The sequence below is a fragment of the Manacus candei genome, unplaced genomic scaffold (genome assembly GCF_025592945.1).
Source record: "Manacus candei isolate 608988 ecotype Guabito, Panama unplaced genomic scaffold, ASM2559294v1 h1tg000041l, whole genome shotgun sequence".
Taxonomy (NCBI): domain Eukaryota; kingdom Metazoa; phylum Chordata; class Aves; order Passeriformes; family Pipridae; genus Manacus; species Manacus candei.
The window spans coordinates 10,177,797-10,202,805 of NW_026138089.1; the positions used below are offsets into that span (position 1 = coordinate 10,177,797).

General features: G+C 38.8%; 1 protein-coding gene across 7 annotated transcripts in view; it reads right to left on the minus strand.

The window, feature by feature from the left end:
- The window catches only part of TBL1X (transducin beta like 1 X-linked), a 197,626-nt gene that overhangs the window by 32,173 nt on the left and 140,444 nt on the right, over window positions 1-25,009 (minus strand). For 6 of the 7 annotated variants that reach the window (XM_051794958.1, XM_051794961.1, XM_051794956.1 and 3 more), the window contains 3 exons: window positions 21,843-21,950; window positions 4,802-4,947; window positions 1,675-1,924 (listed from right to left, as the gene is read on the minus strand). In XM_051794958.1, coding sequence (XP_051650918.1) covers window positions 1,675-1,924; window positions 4,802-4,947; window positions 21,843-21,900 — 454 coding nt within the window. In that variant the 5' untranslated portion in view covers window positions 21,901-21,950. Of the gene's footprint in view, window positions 1-1,674; window positions 1,925-4,801; window positions 4,948-9,262; window positions 9,335-21,842; window positions 21,951-25,009 lie in introns of those variants that run through there. The other variant, XM_051794962.1, reaches the window with a different exon arrangement.

The following is a 25,009-nucleotide window of genomic DNA, read 5'->3' on the forward strand; positions in this document are numbered from 1 at the left end:
TAATGTTAGATCTGAGAAATCAAGGCTTAGAGTGTGGCTATAAACCTGAACTGATCTTTAAGGCTTTCCTTTTATTAATTCATTAATAATGTATGTTTCTTTGGATCAGAAGGAAATAAGTCTGAATGGTTCTCTTTTTGTGATAAGCTGATAATCAGTTTTCTACCTTAAGAACTTGTTTTTTTCCTGGTCCTGACATAGTAAGACATTCTCCAAAAATTTTCATGTATCAGCTGAAGAAATGTGTCAAAACCCAAAATGTCAGCATTTGATACGTTTAAAAGTGCTTTTTTTTTTTTACATTTGGTTTCTCAAATGAAAAATGTAATTTAAATAATTGCATTTTTACTGGGGAAAACTATCCTGTCTAACTCGAATTCTCTGAAGAAAAACCTGGTTTGAAAGCATTTTCCTCACTCACCCACACAGGAATCTAGTCAGATCAAAGAGAAGATGGAGACTGATAAGGGTATCTACACTGCAGAACAAACAAAATCTGTTACATGACTACAATCCTGACCTGTCACTTGTCTAAGCCAAAGAGCTGTTGGGACTTCTACAAAACCTGACATGCATGTTCCTCTAGAATTCCCTAAGGAGGCAAGTGGGCAATAAGGTCTCATTTCAGAAGTTAGGCAGTACCCTAAATAGGACTTGCACACAGAAACCAGAACCAGTAATCACATCTGCCTCATAATGTTAGCACATCATCAAGATCCAGTTACACAAGCAGGCATGTCCACTCCACGTTTGACATGTCTGACTTTAGATGTCTAAGACACGAGTGCAGTCTCCCTTGGTCATACATGAGCAAAGGTGAATTTAGAGCTCTTGAGAACTGACTGTTCCCACAAACCAAGGAAATCTCAGGAAGGCAGGATCTTCTATTAGGTACCTGCAGCAAACTGTATGACTAAGCATGTGCTATTAAATAAAAGGCTGAGCAACAATTTTCCTCTGTGCCTTCAAGACACGTTGGGTGCATCCAGGATGTCTCCTGGGAATGGTCCTTGGCACAAGTGACTCCTTATCCTGTGCTTGGCAATGCTGTATAGGGACGGATAGTTGGTACAGTCCAAACTGGACTAAAGACCATGACAGTAAGGCTATGGATAATCCTATGCTCAGCCCCATTGTACAAGAATGGAAGCTGATATAGGCCAAATTGGGCCAAAGACCATACCAAGGCAATGGATTCTCATAAGACAGTTACTGCACAAGGCTACACTCTGGTCATACTGTATTTACACAGATATGGCTTGTAGGTCCCAGTCTCTCAACCCATCTTTCTCCTAGCCTGGTCAAAATGACAAGCTTTGGCTACAGCTTGTCCCAAATTTTATCAAATATCTAAAAGCACCTATAAAGCTGATAATATCAATAAAACCCGTTCTAAGGAGAGAGCATAGAGTTCCACTTCTTGATCCTGTCTCCAACTTGCAATTCTGAAGACATCTGAAGTTTCTGGATTCTGAGAGGAGACCAGTAAAGCACAGCACTGTGACACGAAACGTCACTTTTACTTGGTAACCTTTCTAGAAATACCCCGTCCTCCTGAAAGGACTGCCCTTAGTTCTACCACCTTGCAGAAAGTACACCTTGCACCCCACCTTGCAGTTAAGTACAAGAGTATCACTGAAACAAAAACTGCCCAGAAGTGGCATACTGTCTTACTTATTGCATGTGCCCCATTCTCCTCTCCATTCACAGTGGCTTCTCCGTTCTTTGGTGTATTCTGCTGGGAAACAGCGGTCGTCGTTGCTCCTGCTGTCGCTGCCGTTGCTGCCGCTGCTGCCGCGGCACTGGCTTGTTGCTGAGCGAGCTTCTCTCTGAACGCTTGCTGTCGGGTCTGAACAACATCAGGCATCACCGCGTCTATCAGAGACAGGGATTCTATTGGCCTGCCGTCAAATACTGTACCATCCTGCAGGGAAAAGGAGCAGAAGTGAAACCACAAGTTTAGGATCTTCACCACTGAGGCTGGCGGAGAGGTAATGACGCAGGGAAACAAAACCAGGTTGTGTGAAGATACTGCACTTTGACTTATCCAACAGTGCCACATGACTATGGACCGGCTCTCTCTCAGATCCATGACGGTGGTACTCATGGTACACTTAGAAATCTGTTCAGTAAAAAAGTATTCTGTTGGAATTTTATAGAAAATCTAACCATATAAATGCTTTACAGATGCAACAGAAATTATGCTGTGGGAAAAAATATGTCTGACGGATGACAGAAGGTTTCAGTTTGTTTTCTATTTGAAAAAAAGAGTCATGGCTAAAGCCATGACAAAGGCAAACAGACTTTGGTTAAACTGTTTGTCTTCCTGCATTTGCAGGAGCATAGGAATGGAATGGAAGAAGCTGATGAATAATGAAACTCAGCCAAAACATGATGTATGCACAAATTCAGTGGTTTCTTACACAGTGTTCATCAGCCTAGCACCACACATTGCAGGCTGATTTCACAGGACAGCCTTGCCATTATTTTTCCTTTATTCCACTACTTTTATTCATAATAGTAATTACTTTCCTTTTGATTTCTGTAAATTAGGCTTCAGATTTAACAACCAATTGAATAAATTTTTAAGGTCTGCTTTTTTAAGACTTAATACAGACTCAGATCAACAATTGCTGTATCTACTTAGCTTTTTTTCACTTTCACTCTCCTATTAAATATAGGAAAAAGATTTTAGAAGTCTTTATAAAGTGCCATTTTACCAATCTTCTGCAAACTCCCTTTAATTCTTTGAAACAATAATGGTCCAGCAGTGAAAGATTTGTGCTTGAGAAATAGCAGATAAGATTAGGGTATGGATAAATGATGTAACTGGTAAACAATATAATTTTCAATAGATAACGACAACTAATAAGGAAAAGTAGCTGTTTGCCTGACTGCTATGCTTCTGCTGGACTAGTCATTGCATTACCCCTTAAAATTACAATATTAAGATACTACATATTTGTTTCCTCATAGTGAAGAAAAATGACAAGAGTGTCATCAGACAAGAAAAATATCATCTCCCTTTCTCCTCAACATCTTTTTATGTAAATGTCTCTGCTGACATTTATTTGAATATTGACTCAAATCCTTCCTGCACAATAAACAAAAGGTTTGCCAATGGATTCTGCCATCTTATATTTTCAACTGCAAAACTGCTCACTGGACTATGACTGCCCTCAACATACCACAAACAATAATTTTATACACAGTAGTTTACAGATTATACACTAGTTTACTGATTACTTGCCACTCAAGTAATTCAGGTAAAAAAGTATATATGAAGCATAAACGTAGCCCTTACTGGCATTCAGTTGTAGCAAAAATGGCCTTTGCTTAGTTGTAACATATTGAACAGGATGTATTTGAACAGAACCATAGAGTGGTTTTGGTTGGAAGGGAGCTTAAAGAACATCTAGTTCCAACCCCCACCAATGGGCAAGGACATCTTCCACTAAGACGAGGTTGCTCAGGGCCTTATTCAACCTGAATCAAACCAGGATGAGAGCAACATGAACTTTAATGGTGACAACAGGTCTATTTTTAGATGGTTCTCTCAATTTAGGGCAATTCTGAAGCTGGACCCATGAAAAGCAGGTCCCTACAGGTCTCATACAACCTGAACTGATATAGGTGCTGTTCACAGCTGAAAGTTTCCAACTGTGTGGCTCCAATTTCAGGCATGGGGCAAAATGTTAAGTAGCAGCAAATTGGGACAGCTTCCTAACATGGGTTTGTTATTACAACTGCATCAAAGTGCAGCCTGGCACAAATGTCAAATGTCATTGCCCCAATTACAAAATAACACATACACAAATCTTATAAGTGATTATCAAGTCATAAAAAGAAAACTGCACAGAATGTTTGGATAAAAACAAGAGTTTTCAAACTACACATTGCAAACAACACCACCTTTTCTCCATTTATATCCCTTTGTTCTCACCCATGCTGTTCACATGCTACATTCAGGTATAGAGGAAAAAGCAAAACCTTTTTTGTATTAATGTTTATTACAGATGTCTGTCAATCACAGATATGTATGGTAAATATTTGGTAAAGCAATGCTTGCTTATCTGTCATGCTTCACTCCCTCCCAAAGCATCATGTCTTTAAGGTTGGCAGGGCAAAAACACTGGCTTTTCCCACATCCCTTCTTTGTTTCCCCTGGCAGTTCAAGGAGGACAGAGACACTTTGTAGCTGTTTGTACAATCCCCACGGACAACCTGCACCCCAGACACAATCAGAATTTACACACACCGGTTTCACCACGTACAGGATGCCTGGTCTTATATGATCTGAGTCAAAGTCACTGAAATCACTCTCCAGTGACCTCCGTGGATTTTTTATCAGGCTTCTCATGGCTTGCAAGCAGTGCTGCCTGCTAGGAGGTGTCAGGGAGTGAAGTTTTAACCTACACTGCAGGTTTTCCCTGCCAAATTCTGCTGTGACCTTGAAAACACAAGGCCGTAAAAACACAGATGGCTTTTCTTGTTTGCTGCAAGAACCTGTGCACCCAACATCTGTTGACTGGGGTAGCAGAAACACCATTAATATCCACTTAAACAGCACAAAGAAGGCCTCAATGCCACAGCTAAAAACTGAAATATGTCTCAGAGCTTTTCAGCTCTCACCTGGGGACGGGGTGCGGTACGAGGAATAAAATGAAAGCAGATCAAGAGAAACTGGGTACCAGTGGCTCATGTCTCTGAGCTGTTGGGACGTGTTGCTTGGCACATTCCAGTGTGCTGGCCAGTGGGGGCAGTGGCGGTGGCACAGGGGGAAGGGGTTGGTGGTACTTACTTCATTGATGCTGATCTCAGCCTCCACATACTGGAGCCCCTTCTGGAGGATGGAGATGAGTGCGGCAGGTGGCACTAGTGTTCCGTTGATGTTGGACTGGCTGATGTGGCTCTCGATACCGAAGGTAAAGGCCGAGTGGGAGAAACCTGAGAGCAGGAAAAGGAAGCCATGACATGAAATCTAAATGCACCAGTCAGATACACCTTCATGGTCTAAAAATAATTCTGTCCTGAGATCTGAGAGACACTACCGTGTAAGCAGAAGGATGTGGGCTGGCGGCACCGAGCCGGGGAGGTCATCCAGAGCCATCCTGACCACCCATCCCCCACCACCTGGGGAGGTGTACAGAAATGGAAATGCAGGCAGACAAAAATAACTGCACTAACTGAAACAAAAAAACCCCCACAAAACACACGAAAAACATCAATTGCCAGAAGGGTAGGTCCAGTTAAAAAACGTGCCTCAAGTCTCCATTTCCCTTGCTGAATTTCAGTGCTGGTTGTTTGCTGAAGCTGCACACTTAAATCCCTACCAGCATGCAAGTTGTACAAAATCCAGGCATAGATGCAGCTGACACAGGGGAGACATTCCCTTATACCAGGGATTTCAAATTCTCTCTCATATATTGTATATATGATGGGCAGAGCACTACCATTAAAATGTGAAACTACAGAAAAACCTAATTTCTGTATGTGAACAGTAACAGCAAAAGCAATTAATTGGAATCTGCCAGGCAGCACATGAAAAGCCAATGTGGCAGCCTGTATTTTAGCCAGAAGTCTTTCTCTTCCCTGTTTTATTTTTGTCATTGTCTGAGTAAATAAGCGGCAGTGAAGGTGATGGCACCAAAAATCAAAGGATTTCAGTGGACAAATTTTAAAGAGTGTTGCCTTAAATGCTGGCTGAAGCTGCTCAGAACTGTTGCTGGGTATGAAGGCGAGCGCTGCAGAGCAACTGCACGTAGGGGCAGCTGTGGGAGGGGGGAGGGGGAACAGGATGTAGATATAACTGTAGGAACCCATTTATCATCACACTGTCTCCAGAGCATTAATCTAACATTAAAAGCCTTGGGGAAACCACCCATGCACTGTCTCAAACAGGAAGAACCCTCACGGTCTCCACCAAATAGACAAGAAAAAAAAAAACAACAAAGCCAAAAAAAAAAAAAAGGCAGCTTTCAAATGAAAATACTGCCATTAAATATAGCTGTGCCTCTTCCCCTTGTCAAGAGTAGTTTCATTTATAGTTTTGTCCGTTAAGGGATTTCCCCCGTATCACTGCAATGTCCACTTGTGTGCAGGCTGGGGATGTGATTTTGGGCTCGTGCCACAGAAATGCTTTTTTTCTCTTTTCAACATCCTTTTTGCAGCTAGTTCAATTATGAACATAGATAGCTAATAAAAACAAGCTGAGAAACAGAATGCCTCCCACCACAGGCACTGAAACTGAGATATGTATTTCTCTGTGATTCTCCCCTTCCCCCCACCACACATTTTATTTTGCTGCTGCTTTTCTCTTTTTCCTGGTAACAACCCCCATTCTCTCCCTTCCCAACCCTAACTTTCCTTCCTGGCACTCTCCCAGTTTTGGGGAATGTTTGGGATGCTTTGGACATTTTTTAGGAAGTGGCAGGTCTGCCTATCAACAGAATTATGTAGGATTACTAGGCATGAAAATAAAGCACAGAAAAAGTTCACCTGAAAAACTGCAATATCATTTATCTAATCCCTGGTCCAATTCTTATTCTGTATTGCTCTTTATGACCTGGTCTAGTTTATGAGCTGCTGGACCCCCTGCTGTACCCAAAACAGACTATAAGATCTGCAAGGCAGTGTTTTCCCTTGTTGTTAGTTTTGTAGGACACCTAGGCATGTTACTGGGTACCACAATGAGGAAGAAATCAAGTATCAAGCATACACAGCCTGCATACACAGCCTGCCTCTGAGAGATCCAGGGCCTGACCACTGAACACTGAAATCTCTGCGTATATCTATAAATGCATGGCATGCAACCAACCAGAATTAGAGAATCAGATCCCTCTCAATTTATATTTCAGTGGTTTTCAATTAATCAACAACAGTAATACAACTTTCTTAAAAAAGAATGGACTTAAAAAAACACATGACAGATAAATCAGCAAGTCTACGTAAGAACGAGAAAATGAAGCTGTTGTCCAAGAGCACTGAAGGCGGCTGCTGAAAAACCCCAGCAGCTAGTTTGTAAGTCACCAGCTCAGCAAATTGTAACATGGTCTCTGATTAAAACGACAGGTGGAGGGCATAAAAATGGCAATCAACAAACATGGATAGAAAATGAAAAAAAAAAAAAAAAAAAGGAAAATCATGACTATGGATCTATGGTAGGCATAATTTTAACAATGACTTTTTACCTCTCATTATTACATTTGGTATCTTACAGACTTTTTAGTTGTCTGCTGCCACATATTAAGCCCCTTCTTTGCCAGGAGACAGATGATTATGGAACACAGCTAACCTCTTTGTCCAGTACTGAGTTGCCACATGCCCAAAGAGTAACACATCTCACCTCACTGCATGTGAGAGAAGAAACTTCTCAGTACAAAACCCAGTTGTGTTTTTGCAACAAATCTTGTTATCTTACCGTTTCTCTTGATGCTAAGAAACTATTACCAAAGCACCTGTTAGATGAAGAAACACAAAACTTCTGTGTACACTGTCGCTGAAGAGCAACCTCCAGTTGGATCTGAGAAGATCCAAATACTGAAACATCAGTAAAGCAAAACTGTTTAAATGGGTGCTGCTGGACATGGTGCTTCTCACCACTCTTGAAAAAATCGTCCCACACAATTGTAATTAAAAGAAACATGCTAACCAGTCTTCCAACTGACAGCTAATTCCCTCTTAACTTCTTGTATTACTGTAGCATATATAAGGCTCATATGAAAGTAGACTGCTTTTTATAAGTAACACACACAGTTAACAACATCCTCAACGAAGCTGTACCTACATCCGTTTTCTGGTAACACTGAAGAATCACCTGAGCTTTACTTTTATAGTTACCAGATATCATCAATGTACAATGAAATGCAGAGCAAAGTTGCAGCTCTATAGTTCAGTCTTACAAAAAGGTGATTTCCATTAAACAAAGGCAATTTTTAAAAAATGTTAGCTTGCTAACTTGGCCCTCCTACTTTCATGAAACCACACCAGGGATGCAAAGCTGAAACACAAGCACCACCCCCACTTCCAGTCTGTCAAGGCAGTTGAGGAGCATGAACAGAGACAGAAGGTGCTCTGTAGTCAGGATCTGAAGAAAGGATGTGGTAGGGATGACGCGAAATTACAGTAGACACAAACTGAAAATGCTGTAGCAGCAGTGAAATGAATGAAAGTTGCAAATCTGTGTCCATATGCATTCTTTCTCATAAATTCTGTCATTTTGGTGACTGTAATAATCACTCTATAAAACAATAATTTCTATTCAAATAGTACCAGTAAACAAAATCTTAATGTAATAAACCCTTTGAGGAAACATGCAATGAGACTGAGCTTTTAAGGTTAAAGACATAAACACAAAGGGCTGAAGAGGAGAAAGCATGGCCACACACTGAACGGGTTTCATAGCAGTGACCCAGACAATCACTTGTGCTGTGACATGACCAGTGCCCTGAACTGCATCTTTCAGAAGACCTAAGAAAATGCTTCCAGGTTTTTTCTGCCTTAAAAAAGATGAGAAAACAGAAACCACCAAACTATGCATAATCTGTAAATACATTATTATACATGAAAAATATATCCAAATGAACAGTGAAGGTCTTGGGACAATCTTGGTATGAATGGAAGTGATCTATTACCTGTGGAATAGTTGGGCTTGAAGCATTTTATAGAGCATAAAAGCAGAGAGGAAACAATGAACAAAGAAAAAATTACTTAAATGACCCTCTCCACCCCCCCAAAATTGTTATGCAAGTCAAAAACAGACTTGAAAACTCAGTGGAATTCCTCATTGGGAGTTTCCCACACTTTTTTGTACTGACAGTGGTAACAGGTTCCGGTTCTGTGCTGCATCTTTTCCCACACCGAGGTGTCTGTATATACTCTCAGAGGTACGTACACAGCCATTTGGGAATTCTTGCCCTAGGCAGTGCCAAAAAATGCATATGTAAGACTGTGTTTTGCAAAATTTCACTGATAGGTTTTGCTTTAACTGCAAAAATGGAGATGATAGAGATTTTTTTTTCTTTGACAGCTCCTTTTTCAGTTAAAAATGGCCTTCCTTTAAAACTAGATTTGTCATTGATCATAAAATGACTAAATTTTATTTAATTAACCTAATGATGTTCTGCTTGTTTGACCTGCAGGCTACGTAGTTTTAACTGTTTGCAACATGCCTGGCTCACAGCAGAAATGTAGGTGTAGGAAAGACAACTGGGAAGCCATGCAGCCTGGGGAATGACCTGTCTTCTCCAGAGATGTGCTTCACCTCTTCTGGGAGCAAAGCGTTCCTCCTTCTAGGCTCACAACTGGGGTGGTGCTGAGTATTCCCTACACCAGCTCATCTGGCAGTTGCAGCTCAGTTAACTGACACCCACCAAGTGCTCCTTTCAGTTTCTGATCCTTTTAGCACCGCAAAAAACATCTTTTTTAAACTGCAGTCTTGAATTGTTACAGCTACAGCACCTACTGCCGTGGTTGTACAGGTGAGGGGAATGACAAAGAGGGGTCTGTGGAAGCAATGACTTCTAAACTCTTGCAGTCTTTGCTGGTTACTCAGGAGTTGCCTTGGGGATGCCCTGATGAACAATGGTTAAGTGATCTGTAGAACACTGTGCAAGTTTTCTGTTTGTGAACTGGACTTAGTTTTCTCTGGTAAATCCAAATAGTATGCCGTTTAAATAATTTTTGAGAAATCCCATGTTTTTAAGTTCTTTGCAAATTACTCAGTTTAATCATTCACACTGTAAGGTCCTTCACTGAAACATTTGTTACTGTAGAGAATAAAGAATTATGAACATAAAGTTGCCTTTTACACACACCTCAAGCATCTTTATCCCAACACTGAGTACAAGTCTTTGTATAACTAATGCTCAGTGTGGCCCTCTGTCCTGGAAACTAGTGAGATTTCATATGGAAGTCTATGTCATTCCTTCAGTAAATTTTCCTATTTCTTTAACTCAAGCACTCCAGACCGAGGTTTGCAAATACAGACATCTTAGGTTCAATTTCTGTAAATGACTAAATTAGTGATGTTATTACCTCAATAAAAAGGGAGGAGAAAAAAAAAAGAAGGCATAATCTGTCTGACAATCCCTTCTTTTTCTCTAATAATTTAACCATCTCCAGGTGGAAACAACCAGCACTTTTTATTTAATTGATTTCTCTGACATTGTGTTTTCTTTCTTTTTGGGAATTCCCAAAACAATCTCCTCCAACCCTCACCTCCGAAGTAACATAGTGTTCTCTTTTAAAGTATAGGACACAGGCAGGTTCAGGATACAAAAAAGAGCAAGGCTTTAGAACTTATTAAAACTTCTAGCTCAGTAGAATCAACCTGCAGCTGCTATAATGGGATCCACCGGCAATCTTGAGTTTTCCAGATGCACAAGTGCCTGTTTTCTTAAGTAAGTCTTGTACCTGGCACTACTGCTTAGACTTTGACCAAAGTACAATTCATGTAAGAACGGAGGGCACATAAGAGCTGACTACAGCTGTACAGGCTGCAGGGGAAAACAAAAAAATATGGTTGTGAGGGGCAAAGGAAAGTCATCTATTCTGACTATAAATGGGTATATGGGCAAAAATCCTGGGAAATTTAGACAACATCAAGTAGGAACAATCCACTGTGTTATGAGTCAAAAGAAAATCACATGCAGGAGGAATAGACATCCCCACACAATCTCATCAGCTGCTTTACCACGTTACCAAACTCAAGTAATTCCACAGCTGCCTGCACAACTGCTTGCCAAAGAAATCAGATGCAACCAGTCGAAAAACATTCACCTCAAGTTTGACATCTGGGTCTTGGGAGTGCCATCTAAGCAGTTAGGCAAGAATGGAAGAGTGGTGCAATGTGGTGTTCTGAAATAAATTAGAGCCCAACCAGTGCAGTTGAAAAAAAATCCACAAAAAACGCCAGTGAAACATGACCACTAATAAAGTAATTTCCTCCAAATACTAATGTACAAAAAAACCAGTTAATGTTAAATTAAGACTTCCGTAGGTCTAGATTTACCAGTGTAGAGAAGAGTAAGGGACATGTATCACTACGGGCAGAATTGAATGCAATGTCTGGATGCAAAACCAGAAGCAAATAGCTTAACTTAGAGCAACTATATTTTCTTAATTGGAGGCCTAATGCTAATCTAGTTCCTCAGGTAAATGATGTAATTTCTTGCCATGGCCCAAGAGAATTACAGTGATGTTCTTCACTGTACTTGACTGCAGCTACCATCTTAGTCTAGTATTCCCCCTTCTACATGATGCAGTGAGTGAGAACTGAGAATGTAATATGGATCCCTATCCTGTTTCTCCTTAGATTACTGTCTAAATTTAAGTATGTATCCATAAAAATATGGTCATAAACCCCCAGTGTACATACATGCAAAGGCTTCACAAAAAGGATACTAGCTTCTCTGAAATATGTTTGGTTGCAGTTAATAAGTGTCTAGTGCCTCAAGCCACTAATAAGATTCTACTAACAGTTAAAAAACAAAGGTGGACAAAATCCTACAGCACATCTTGCTTATTATTCACAGCAGACTGAGATTCTTCTCCTAGCTGAGCTTTTTCTTTCTCAGTATTACATCCTAAAATGCCTCTCTGTTTTTGGCAGTGTCTGCTTATTTTGAAGTCTTACCTTTGCAATTACATAAAGGGCTTAACAAGGACGCACATTAGCAATTTAAAACAGAGAACTGCAGTTGAAATATATTTTTAGAAAAATCAGCTGAACAATAGGGCTTGTACATTTGTTTCAAGATTAGGATTGCTGAATGATTAAAATTATTTTCAGAACCCTGGGAAATATGTCCTGTATTACAAGCACTTTCACAGTTCCTGGGAAATAAAAAGAAAGGATTCCTAGCTGTAGGTGAAATTATAGCATGCTTAGTTACCCAAAGTATTGTAGAAGCGATTATTCACTAATATTAAACATTCTGCTCTTTTTTCTTGGATATTTGACCTGTTCCCCTTCTGCCAAGAATTCAGAGTAAATGTCTGCTACCCAAAATTATTTTATTATGTGCCAAAGAATGTTTTTGGCAGGTATCTTTTTTTTCTTTTTCATGCAGGAAAATATGTTGGAAAAGATTAATACAACTTGGAAATGATTTTTGATGAGCAGTACTTGGCACACACTGTGTAAGCCTTTCTGAGGACTGCAAATCAACAAAAAGAGAAATAAAATACAGAGAGAAAACAGAACACGACCAATAGAACTTATAAAAATCTCTTGAAAACAAGATCTGAAATAATCCCTGTTTTCAGTCACTCTGTGTAAATTAGAATGACAATTGCAAATAAATATCAACACAGATCTAGCAATTCAATGCAACTATGGGCAAGTTTTGAAGCTGCTTACAAAGGTCACAGCAAGGAAAAAATAATCTTCTTTAAATTAGCAGGATGTTGTTATCTTTTAGTCATGTCTGTGCAACCAAACATCCAAAGAAAGAGACTTTTAAGGATTACATTTATAGAAGAGACTTTCACAGTCATACATATTGCCCTTCAGCTATGTTCTTCTCTCTGTTCTAATATACACCTATAAGTGGTGGCCCATAATGAATGGCAGTAAAATGACAAATGCTTAGCAGTGCACTGGTTTTGCTAGCAAAGCCATCTTGACCTTTAGACATCTGTCTTCCACCCAATATGCTATTTTCTTAATACCCCCAAAATCCTGCATTTATGCAAGTTTTAAAAAACAGAACACAAAGTGATCAGAAACAAAACTTGTGCTATGGATTAAGTTTGCAAAGGTGTAATTGTTTACGTTTGTACAACTTAAGAATCAGCGCGTTTGCTCAGTGTCCAAGATCCAACAAATGGCAACTTTCAGGCTGAAGTAAAATCAAAACAGCCAAGTTCAGAAAACTGTGACAAGACCTAGAAGGAAATATGAGGTAAGCAGGAAATACTCTTTCCTTCACATGAACTTAAAAATTCTGCACGAAGTACTGCTTTCTTACACAGCATTTATCTTGCTTTTATGCAAGATAAATGGGTAGAATAAACAGAAGTTTTCAAAAGGACCTCTTGAGTCCCCCCACAAAACATTTGAAACTATTGTTTATAAGTATATACATAAAAAGATATCTGGTCACAAACCTCTGTGCATATAAACCAACCTAAAAATGGCTCTCATACAGCTTATTACATTGTTCTGAAAATATTACCAGAAGAAAGCATGACAAAAATAACTTCATTAGCTGTAAAAATACTTTTTCTTCTCCATGGTGAAATCTGGATTTTGTGAAACCAACCAATACTGCTAGTTCATATTCACTGCTCTATGAAAAAAGTATGCAATTGGTTTTGACTTGCACAGGTGCTGTTGGCTTACAAATCGAGTTGCTAATCTTTAAAGGAAGCTGGGAAAAGTATTTACTTTTAACCTATCAGCTTCATTCTTCCCAAGATTTATATCTTTGATAAGTTTATAAAAAATGGTTTGGGAACTGCAGCCCAATAAAGCTTTTTGTCTTCTAATGCTGACCCTGATTTTCTTAAAATGTACTTAGTGTTTACAAAGAGAATAAATGTTTACTAGCAGAGACAGAAACTGTACATAATAATACAGTTCTGATTTTAGAAATGGATTTGTCTTTTTAGCAGTCATCCATTCTCAAACTATGAAGTATAATTTCAAATTCAGTCAGTCTCACTGTTTCTGGAATCATACAGTCACTATCTCCCTAGTTAGAAGAAATACATGAAGTAGAGGAGACATTAAAAAAAAAGGAGATGCAGTTTAGTAAAATCCCTACATACATCCTTTTGATAATACACTATTTTACTCCAAACATATTATTCTGGAAGCATTATATATATATTATGTTGTATTATATGCAATATGTATAGTTACAGGTGGTTTCCCATTGTATAAGAACATTCATTCTGAGGTGACTTTTATGAAACACTTTGATTTAAACCACACCATTTTTTTGGTCACACTTCTCAGGTTTTCCTATCCAAGGGTCACTTTAACACATATTGCACTCCTCGAATAACACTGTGGCTTTATTTATCTACAAAAATTCATGAAAAGACACAAAAGTTGGTTCTATAGCCAACTTCCAATATATCAAAGATTTGGAACAAGCCTTAAGTCATTTTATGTTAATTGTAGGCTGGTCCTAAGAAGGATAATACATAATACAAATAGGACTGCATGCCCACAAATCAGACCTGTGCTAAATCATAAGAATTAAAAGTGGAGTTTGTTTTGCTCCAAAGCCTTGCCATTGTACAGCTAAAAAGGTGAAAGAATCCCTGCCTTCAGTCTTAACACCAGTTCCTGAAAAATATAGTTAGCATCTCATTCATACTATGTTTAGTGATTCACCTATTAATTCATAAACAGCAATCTGAAATAATTGAAAAAGAATGTTAAATATTGTCCCAGTCCCCCTGTAATAATCTTTACTCAGAGGATTTCAATATATTTTAGGACTATAAACTTTCAACATCTGCTTTGAGGTGCTGTATGTGGGATTAGCTTTATTTTCAAAGAGGAAAACTGAGGCACACAAACTTTAGGGCCAGGTTTAAACACTTGGCTTTTATGTATGTCCTAAAAATGTATTACTTTATTTATTCAGTAATACCTGTTTCAGCACTCAGTTACACTAGCACAAAAGTACCTGTGCAAAGAGAAGGTAAACAAAATACACAAGTGTCCTCACATCTGTGCAGCTGAGGTCGATCTACAAACTCCAGTTACTCTGTGCTGCAGGCAGAACATACATGGCCCAAGGGAGAGTGATAACATGTATGTAGACACAAATAATGCAACCACAGACTGTTACTGAAACTACACTAAAATGTTTGTTTAATCTTTGGCTGGCAGGTTGTCATTTCAAGGATGCATTTTCCCCTCAGCAAACAAAAGGTCTCCATCCTTCCTTTAGAGCGTAGCTACATACAAAGCCTCAAGAACATTCCAGTGACTACCCTGCTGACAGCACCTTTACCTACAGGTTGTTTAAAAGATCTTTGAGGCTGTTCAGGCTTGAGCAGGAGGCTGGAGTACTTGAACACGAGCCAGCGATGTGCCCTTGCAGCAAGGAAAGCCAAGAGCATCCTAAGCTGCGCTACAAAATGTGTTGCCAGAAGGTCAATGGAGGGGATCCTTGCCCTCTACTCAGCGCTGGTGAGACATGTCTGGAGCACTGTATCCAGTTCTGGGCTCCCCAGTGCAAGAGAGACATGGATACACTGGAGAGAGTCCAGCAGAAGATCACAAAGATGATCAGTGGACCAGAACATCTGCCATACAAGGAGAGGCTGGGAGAGTTGGGACTGCTCAGCCTAGAGAAGAGAACCTTATCCATGTGAATAAATGCCTGAGGGAGGTGCAAAGAAGATAGAGCCAAAATCTTTCCAGTGCTGCCCAGTGACAGAACAAGAGGCAAATGAAACACATGTGAAATTCCAAAATAAACTGCTTTCCTACTGTGAGGGTGATAAAGTATTGGAACTGTCTGTCCAGGGAGGTTGTGGACTCTCGATCCTTGGGAGATATTCAAAACTCAACTGGACACAGCCCTGAGCAACTCGCTGCAGCTGACCATGCTGTGAGCAGGGGAGATGGATTAGATGACCTCCAAAGGTCCCTGCCAACCTGAACTATTCTCTGATTCTGTCATCTCCTGAGACACCATCCAGACAGAACTCTTCTATGACTCTAACGAGCCAAACTGGACAAAAACATTAAAAAGGCAAAAGAAAAATCATTATCCACTGGTTCTGTCAGCTCAAATCAGTCCAACAGTTTAATTACCTAGGCAGCCTCATCTCCTCAAATGGTAAGACTGACGGAGAGATAGACAACAGGTTAGCAAAGGCATACAGTGCTTTTGGAAAACTCCACAAAAGAGTATGGCGTAATAAACACTTGAAGAAAAGCACCAAGATCAGTGTTTACAAGGCCATAGTGTTGTCAACTCTCTTATATGGATCTGAATCATGGGTCATCTACCGCCACCACCTGCGTCTCCTAGCATGCTTCCATCAACGCTGCCTTCGTACAATCCTAAACATCCACTGGTCAGATTATGTGACCAATACATCTGTTCTAGAACAAGCAGCAGTCACAAGTATTGAGGCCACGTTACTGAGAACACAGCTGCGTTGGGCAGGGCACGTCTCCAGGATGAAGGACCACCGCCTCCCTAAGATCTTGCTCTATGGTGAACTTGCCACTGGCTGCCGCATGAGAGGAGCCCCGAAGAAAAGATACAAGGACTCCCTGAAACAACATCTCAGCCTTGGTCATATTGATCAACATAACTGGTCTACTCTGGCCTCCAATCGGGAGGCCTGGAGACACACCATCTATAACGCTGCTGTCTCCTTCGAGAACGCACGCAGGATCACTCTCGAGGAGAAAAGGCAACGCAGAAAGAATTGTGTCTTGCAGAATACACCATCTAAGGAGTCTTTCTGCTGTGCCTTTTGCAATTGGACATGTCTGTCATGTATTGGCCTCATAAGCCACCAGCGTGCCTGTAGCAAATGTGGATAGAGCCTTCCCAAATCTTCGTTCGTGAAGCCTAGCCATGATGATGGCTCTGTCATCATTGCACACTACTGTCACACTGAACAAATGCCTTTATTGACAAAGTGATTAATTCTTATAATGAATTATTCTTCAAGATATAGATTTTAATAATTTAAGAAAAAAACAAGCACTGTACATTCCCCTTCTACCTAGCAGCAGCCTTCCTACACAAAGGAAGCAGTTAGCTTTGAAGCAAATTTAGCTGACCTATATATGCCAATCTTTTATGCTATGCTTAATTTGAATTATTTTCAACATGCGCTTCTCTCATTTGTGACTCAGGAACTCTGTGCCATACACAGTTGTTCAAAAAAATACTCTCAACATACCTCATACAGGAAAAGCATGGACTTCACAGAAAAATTACACAGGCTTATATAAGTAGAGACTGTTGCATAAGGCACAAATTCAAAAGAACAGAATACTGATGTTCAGTCATTCACTATTGCCTGAGAACTTACCCACCAAAAATGTGATATTTACATTTTGTATAAAGTTTCTTCATTAAAAAGGAGCATGATTCTATAAAAAAGGTATTTTCCTTCAAATTCCGTTGCTTCCTTCTCAAAAAAATAAGAAATGTCATTGGACAAAATGTAATTTAGTACTTTTCTGACTACTAGTATCTAGTTGAACACCTCCACAATGATGAAATCCCCAAAGCTTCAGAACATCCACACTTTGCATTCTCTCATAATTTCCAAAGGCAGAATGACAGTAAAATGTATTGGATGTGGTTAACAGGAAAGAGCACATGCCTAACTACAAAGGATTTTGTGTTGTGATTCACAGAAGCCCTCTGTGCTCTATATGCCCTTCAATCTGTGCTTATAATCTGAGAATCTTATCTTCTAGGAAAACAAGAAAAATCTGTCAACTGTGAACCAAGCCGACCAATGTGCTGCTATCACCCTGAATTTACAGAAGGAAAAAACTATGTTTTTAGCCGCCTTCATTTTTATGGTTGGGAAGAAACCAAGTGAAAATTCTAAAGTATAAGGGTAAGTTGTCCCAAGTCAGTATCTGTGTCATTGACAGCTTTTAGCAAAAACATCTAGCTAGAGCTTTTATTGTCTTAGATGTGGTGCACATTATACACTGAGAAAGTGTGTGTCATAAAACACAGAGAAATTCACACCAAAAAGTAAAAGTAGGAGTGAAAATAGAAACTACTACACCATCTTAACTCTAACCAGTCATTGCCAGACATCCATGACAATAAATGCCCTACTAGAGAACAGTGTAAGACACAGACAACTGGGGAGTTGATTTTCAGACAAGAATTCTAGACTACAACATGCATTTAAGTGCTAGAAAAGGAACACAGTAAATTGATCAATGCATCAAAAATACCAAATTTTTAAAAGCTTTAATAACTGCATTGACATGTTGGGCTGTGTAGGGAAGGTAATTTACTGTAGCATTTGGACTGATGATGGGATTTGTCACTCACAACTAATGACAGTACATTTTAGATTAAAAATTATGTGAGAGATTTTATTTCCCTTTTTTTTTTTTGCCACCCCCCCAACCTCTTAGAAATTTCCCTGGGATCCTTATTACTCCTCATTGTTTTGTGCTACTCAGACCTCCATTCCAAAAGGCAAATAAATACATGTTTCTCTTTTGGGAAAAGCAGAACAGGAAAACTCTACATTATGAATTCTGTATGATTTTTTAGAAACAGAAAAAAAACAAGTGAAGTTCTATGTCAGCAATGAAGATGGCTGCTAGCAAAAGTGTGCTTCTCAGGAGTTTGAAGAGGTACAAAGTCGAATCAACATAATTTGGATGCCAGAATTGTGGCTACTTTGGTATAGCTTTTTTCACTTTTGTCAGTGTACTAGCTTTGTTGGTATAACTATGTCCACCACAAGAGTATTTTGTGTGCTCCTATCTCAACACTGGTTGTACACTCTTAGTGTAGACATACCTAAGCCTGATTTTAGTAATTGGGGCCAACATTTCACTTAAAAGTAGACTTTGTATCAAGACACCTAAAAATAAATATAGCCTGACTTTAAAAAGTTTGTCTCCTGAGCTAAACAGTGCTTGGAAGTACTCAGCACTTTTGAGAATGGTCATTTAAAACTGTGCACCAAAAAAATTCATATGCAAAAAGAAGAAAACTATACACTGCAAGACTTGACCTTGGATAGAAAGCAATAATCTTAAACTGAAGATAAACACCTGTTTTCTTTATACCTCAAGAAGGGGTCATTCAGTGGAAGTGACACCACCTAGTCCCCTTAGTGGTGGAATTCCTATGCCATTAAGACATGGAGCCTAAAAGGAAATTATGTCAGACTGCTTTGTTTTTCTGGGGGTAGATAAACACTGAGACAGTCACCTATGTAAAGAGGTAACTATTTACTCACTTATTTTAATACAGCTAAACATTTAGAACCTTAATTTGTCCAAGTCCTGTCTTGTATGGGGGGGATCTGACTGTACTGCCCCTTGAGCAGACATCTTCTCCAGCAGCAGGCAACTCAAAGCAGTCTCCCTGGCTGTTAAACCACATGATCAGTCAGTATAACTCACCAAATGCCACAACTTACTATTTCATTCCATCTGCAAACTTACTCGGGAATCACTTTGTATTTCCTTCCAGGTAACTGATAAAACTATTGAGCACTATTACACCAAGAACAGATTCCTATGAGTTCCCACAAGAAGCAACTTCTGAGATGAATACTCCCCAACTCTAATTACTTTTCAAGATGTTTCTGTTAGCCCCTTTTTAATCCATTCGGTAACCCTGGATTACACTGATTTTACTCACTGTTATTTAATTTTAACTGCAGTGTCAACAACACTAAGTAAATGTCATAAAGCAGACGCCTAAGTGTATTAATGTCAGCACAGCTCTCTCTGTCACCTTCATTTCTGATCTTGGAAAAAGCAGTATCAAGTTTGTTTGACTAGATCTATTATCCATAAAAATTTGCTGGCTGGCATTTGGCATGAGGTCATCCCTTCATCTTTGTTGGAGATATTTAGTCTCAGCCTTCCAGTGATTTTGCTTGACCTATAGTTACCTGGATCATCTTGTTTAACCTTTAAAAATTCTGGCACAACATTTGCTTTTTCCAGTTCACTGAAACTCCCCTAAGTATGCCAAGGTTTGTTAAAAAGCAACAATAATGGTTTAGACAGTTTAACTCTATCAATACTCTCCCACGCAAGTTTTCTGGTCTGACAGAAAATTAAGGAGGAAATATAATTACTGAATTTCACACCTAACTTCAATTTTAAAAGAGGTAAACCTCTTCTAGAATCATCTGCCAGCATTTTCATAATGAAGCATAGAGCACTCACCAGAATCTTTTTTATAGTGTTTCAAATAATCTCAAGTATTTCTGTGCATTGCAGATGAAAAATACATGAAATATTATAGGGATATTATGCTTTTTTATACAGATATTTGGCCATATGTATTTCCTTTCATCATTTCTCTCTTCCTCCCACCGTTTGCCTACACTTTATGGGAAAGCCTGGAAGCTTTACATGTTAAGATTAAACAACAGGTACCCGGGGAAAAAAAAAAGTGAACTTTCACTCTCTTACAATAGAATAGAACACTGGAAACAAAATGCCTTTAGTATGTGTGGACTAAAAAAGAGAAACTTTTGGCCCTCTACATATGAAGGTAAGAGCAGTACAACTTGCCATTAATATGAAAATTTGTATGTAAACTTCTCTGTAAAATGGCAAAAGTGACCACTTGCTTGTGGGAGATGGGTTACCTAGAATACCACCATTCTTGACTGACTTTGTAAAGTCTCCTGAATCACTACACAACACTAATCCACTTACAGATGTATCAAGAGAAATAAAAAAGGTTAATTTTCTTTTTTCACATCAGGAAAAGCTACTGCATTAATACACTGTCATGCATTATCTCCTACAACTCAAATATAAGAATGTAAAATAATTTCAAGATTCTTTACACTTTGATTATGTCCATCTGTGCACTACTCTAATGTCTAAAAGCTCTATCCACTGTGGTACAGAACAGCTTATTTTTAAAAGTAAACTTTGTCTGGATGACGTTTTTAGTTTTGTTAGTTCTTTTTCTTTCATCTGTTTGCACGCCAGATCTAGACTATTTTTTTATGAAGCTCTGTTGTTAGACAGTGGAATGGAATTACAACATGAGAAAAGAGCTAACACAGGCCACAACTGGACTCTCAAAGAACTGCTTTAAAAGACCAAATACTAAAAAAGTATGAAAAATTTTCTTTGTAATTTCAGTGGAGGTTCTTTACGCAGGGATTTAGGTTTCTGGGATAGAAACAGTCTTGCAAGTAGAAGAAACATCTCAAAGTAACATATCTAATGAATGCTAGTTATAATGACCAACAGAAGTAGGCTAACCCCACATCTTTTTATCATGCTGGGATTTTGGTCCCCTGTGCAAGACATCTCTCAGGTCTGGAGGGTTTATTCTAAAACTGGCTTCAAAGCTTCTGACAGGACAACATGTATTTTTCATAGAAATTTTTGTTCATTTCAGCATACGAAACATGAAATAGTTTTAGTCAATTCTACTTTTACCAACATAGGGTCAGTACCAAGTAAACTGTGATGCTGCCTATAAATTATTTGTCAATGTTTCTCAACTCCCCTATCATCTCTAACAAAATATTTTCCATTAGCTAATAGACCCTCTACTTCTTGCAGTCAAAGAGTGGAAACAAGACTATGGAAACAAACCCAAAATTTAAGTTTCAATTTAATATTTTTTTAAGATTTCCTTCTAAAAGGAAAAGCCCTGTGATATTTTCCAACAGGAAAACAGACAGAAATGGAAGTGATATTGAGACAGAGCCACACTGACCCTTTGTGCAGCACTCTAACAAAATTCTAAAACATCAGAAATTTGCAAACAGATTTCCATTAACAGCCAACATAAAACCAATTTAGACAATTTCAGGTAGCTAAGAAAAAAGATATAACATATATGTGCTTTGTGCCCATGCTGCCAAAAATGACTTTGGCTGACATGATATTACTCTACCAAAACATTTGTTAACATAATGTTATTTACTTCCTTGTTTTGCCTAACTGCAATGTTTACTTTTGTACCTGTGCATGTTTGCACTTTTTTTATGTTCAAGACAATGATTTCAAAGAAATGTGGGTTTGTGCGAGAAATATTTAGCCTATCAGTCTGAAACACTCAAGGCAACATTCCTAGAGCAATATCATGCGAAAAGTCAATTTTCCCATTTCATTTATGACCAGAAGTTATGAGGAAAGACCAGAAATTTACCCGATTCCTGGAGATAGCGATACACCAAGAAATTCACTTCGTCACTGGTTATGCTCATCTTAGCCCAACCTCAATATGATGAGGTCTACGAGAAGTGTGATCCACGCTCTGTTCAAAGGAGAGAAAAGAACAGGTTTTGTTTTATCTTCATTTGGTATAAAATGTGTTATCAAAACAGAGGTGGGAATTGCTAAGGTATTTAAAGATCTCACACAGTTATTAGAGCTGCAATGTCCCAGTGTGAGGCACCCATTAAATATTGTGAATCAAGTACTCAAGCTGTACTGCACCTTTTATTATAATTAGAGAGCAGTATTTAACATATACGAGAAACACAGAGGGAGCATTTTATATCTTGGGAGACTTTGCAAATGTCAATTCTTTTACTTCAGTGGCTTTACCACACGTTCTTTGGACACTCCTTTTTACCATGTGAGCATTTTTTTTCTCAGAACTGCTGACAATTACAGTCACATATAACACACCAAATCATAACCTTTCTGCAGCCCCAAATTTGAAATCCAGTTTTCTGTCCAGTTATTCATCCACTGAAGACAGATTCTCTGCTTACAAAGCCATGTTATGCAGTGAATGGTGCAGGGGGAAAGTGGGGAGAGAAAGAGAGAACACCATATACCTTGAGCCAACAAGGAATACAAATATCCTTGCATTATATAAACTTGTAATATTATAAGATTATGGTGAGCAAGAATTAAACTTTCATTTTTCACTTAAGTAATCGCAACCTTTAGGATGATGGTTTTACATTACTATTTTGGGCTTATACTCTGGTAATAAAAACACTGGGCTTAGATGATGAATTTATTTTGAACATTTTCCATTAAATCTTGATGATTCATTCCAGCTTGGGAATCTGACATAAGTAATTTGGTTTCAAAAAACATAATACTCCTCAGACATAAACTTTGGAACATTGTCATCCACACTATACCTATAACTAATCACGTAGAGATTTGGACACAGAGGCACACACTATGCTCTCATCGTGTCTCACAAATGAAAGGCCGTGGGCGTGTGCTGTGTCTTTCAATTTCCCGTATGTCTCTTCCTGGCAAGCGGAAAGGTCGTCTTTGTTCATCGAAAACCTCTTCAGTAATTCCTGCTGCCTAAAGTAGCACCTGCTACTGCAGGCGATGCTGATCGACGACGTTTCCCCTGGTGATGATTTAAACCAGCAGGTCACTCATGACTGTAACAGATGTCTCTGCATATTTATGTAAATGGAGGTCTTTCGAACCCTGGTAGGCCTTTCATTATCCTAGGCTGTATTTCATCAATAGCTTGGATGCTGGTTTTCCATAAGAAACCACAGTTTGCTAATTTGGGAGGCATCCTCCTCAAGTACTCCAGTCTTTAGCACTACAGTTTGCATTTCACAGAGAACAAGAAGAAATAAAATACTGAAAATCATGCAATCCTGGTAAGGAAAATGTTATCTCCTTTGGAAAGGATGAGCACTTTCTGCTAAGATCCTGGCTGAGGACAGCATCAGCTGTACCCAACAGCCAGTCCTGTCACACCCGTCACATATTGCCCTGGGAAGCCACTCGGTCTCTTTTCTCTTCAATCCCTCTCCTGCAAAATGGGCTCAAATTTGTCTGCCACATGATTTGGAGACTGGAAGCACTGACAGTGGTAAGGGCTTCAGTTACCAAAGCTGGCAACTGCAGCCAGTGAAAGCATCACTTCCAGTATAACTTTATACATACTTCTTCCAGATAAACAGACTTGGAGCTGAATAATTAATAAACCCCTATGCCCCTTTTTGCATAATCATTGTTGTACAATGAAGAACAAGACAGACATTCGTAGCAACGGTTAAGGCCATTTTCACATTTGCGTGCTTAAAATACATCTGTATCGTTGCTATGGCCATGATAATATTAAATAAAGAAAATCTGATAGCTGTGAGTTGAAAAAAAAACACTTTTAAAAGCATTTTAAAAATAGCTGTTTCAGAATTTGGTGGTAGGAAAGTTGGTAAAGATGAAACCTCTTACAAAAATTCAGTTTCAGCAATGACGTACTCTGTGGTAAGATGAACTTTATTAAAAAAAAAAAACCAAGAAACTACAAATGCCATTTCTGGATTCATCCTGCCAATTTAAGACATTAACATGCCATTTCCCACATACAGACAGTTGCTTCAAGAAAGAGAAGCAAAGGAAAGGAAGAGTGCTGGTTTTTGTTTTGTTTTTCTAAAGATGACTTTTCTTGAATGAATTAAAATCAGAGAAAATCAGCATGATTGCAAAATAAATGATCTGACAGCCCCAGAAGAAAAAGTTCCATGGCAGCTAGCTACCTTTGCATCAGAATCCCAAGCACACCAAGTAGTAGTTGGATTTACAATGCATTTTCCCTGAAGTCAGTCAACAGGAATTACTTTGACATACGTGTCAGATCATATCTTTATACACATTGTTACCATGCCACAAATAACTAGATGATCTCCACTCGCATATTTAAGGTTTCTTCCCTCCCACAGATGCCAGTGTAGCGATCAGATACACAACTGTAAAGCTTTTACCCATCCACAGCATTACACAGTTCTTGGCTTTTACCCAGAGAAACGTATTCATTAGAAACTTGGCTGAGCTATGAAAGACAAAGACCATACTCAATTTCATTAACACTCTTTCTGATTTCCTTCTTCTCTGCAGATAAACAGCCCAAATAAAAGTGGCTAAAAAGACACTGCAGGGAGGAGAGAAACATACTTATATTTTGTGTATCTCCAAGGCTGATTCATAAGATACAAACAACTAGCCTCCCCCACAACACAATATTTTTTAAATGTAGAAATGCAAACTTCTGTAGAAAACTGCAGAAACCTTCAGTTATCACTGTGATAGATTTAATTCTAATTGATGATCTCCTTTTTTTTACTGAAGACTGGTATTACCTAGATTAATAGTTTTTTTAAACAGTAAGGAAGTACAGTGTATGAAGAATACCGATGTGCCTTTGGAGACATTTCACATTTAAACCAGCAATAACATCTTCATTCTTCACTATGTCAAGAGGATTAACAAAAGGCATTCAAACATGTTACAACTTTCTTTACTTGAAACACTTTTTCCTGCACCCAATTACACATAATGGGAAGTTCTATTTACCTAAACCTCAGCTTAAAAATTTGGGTG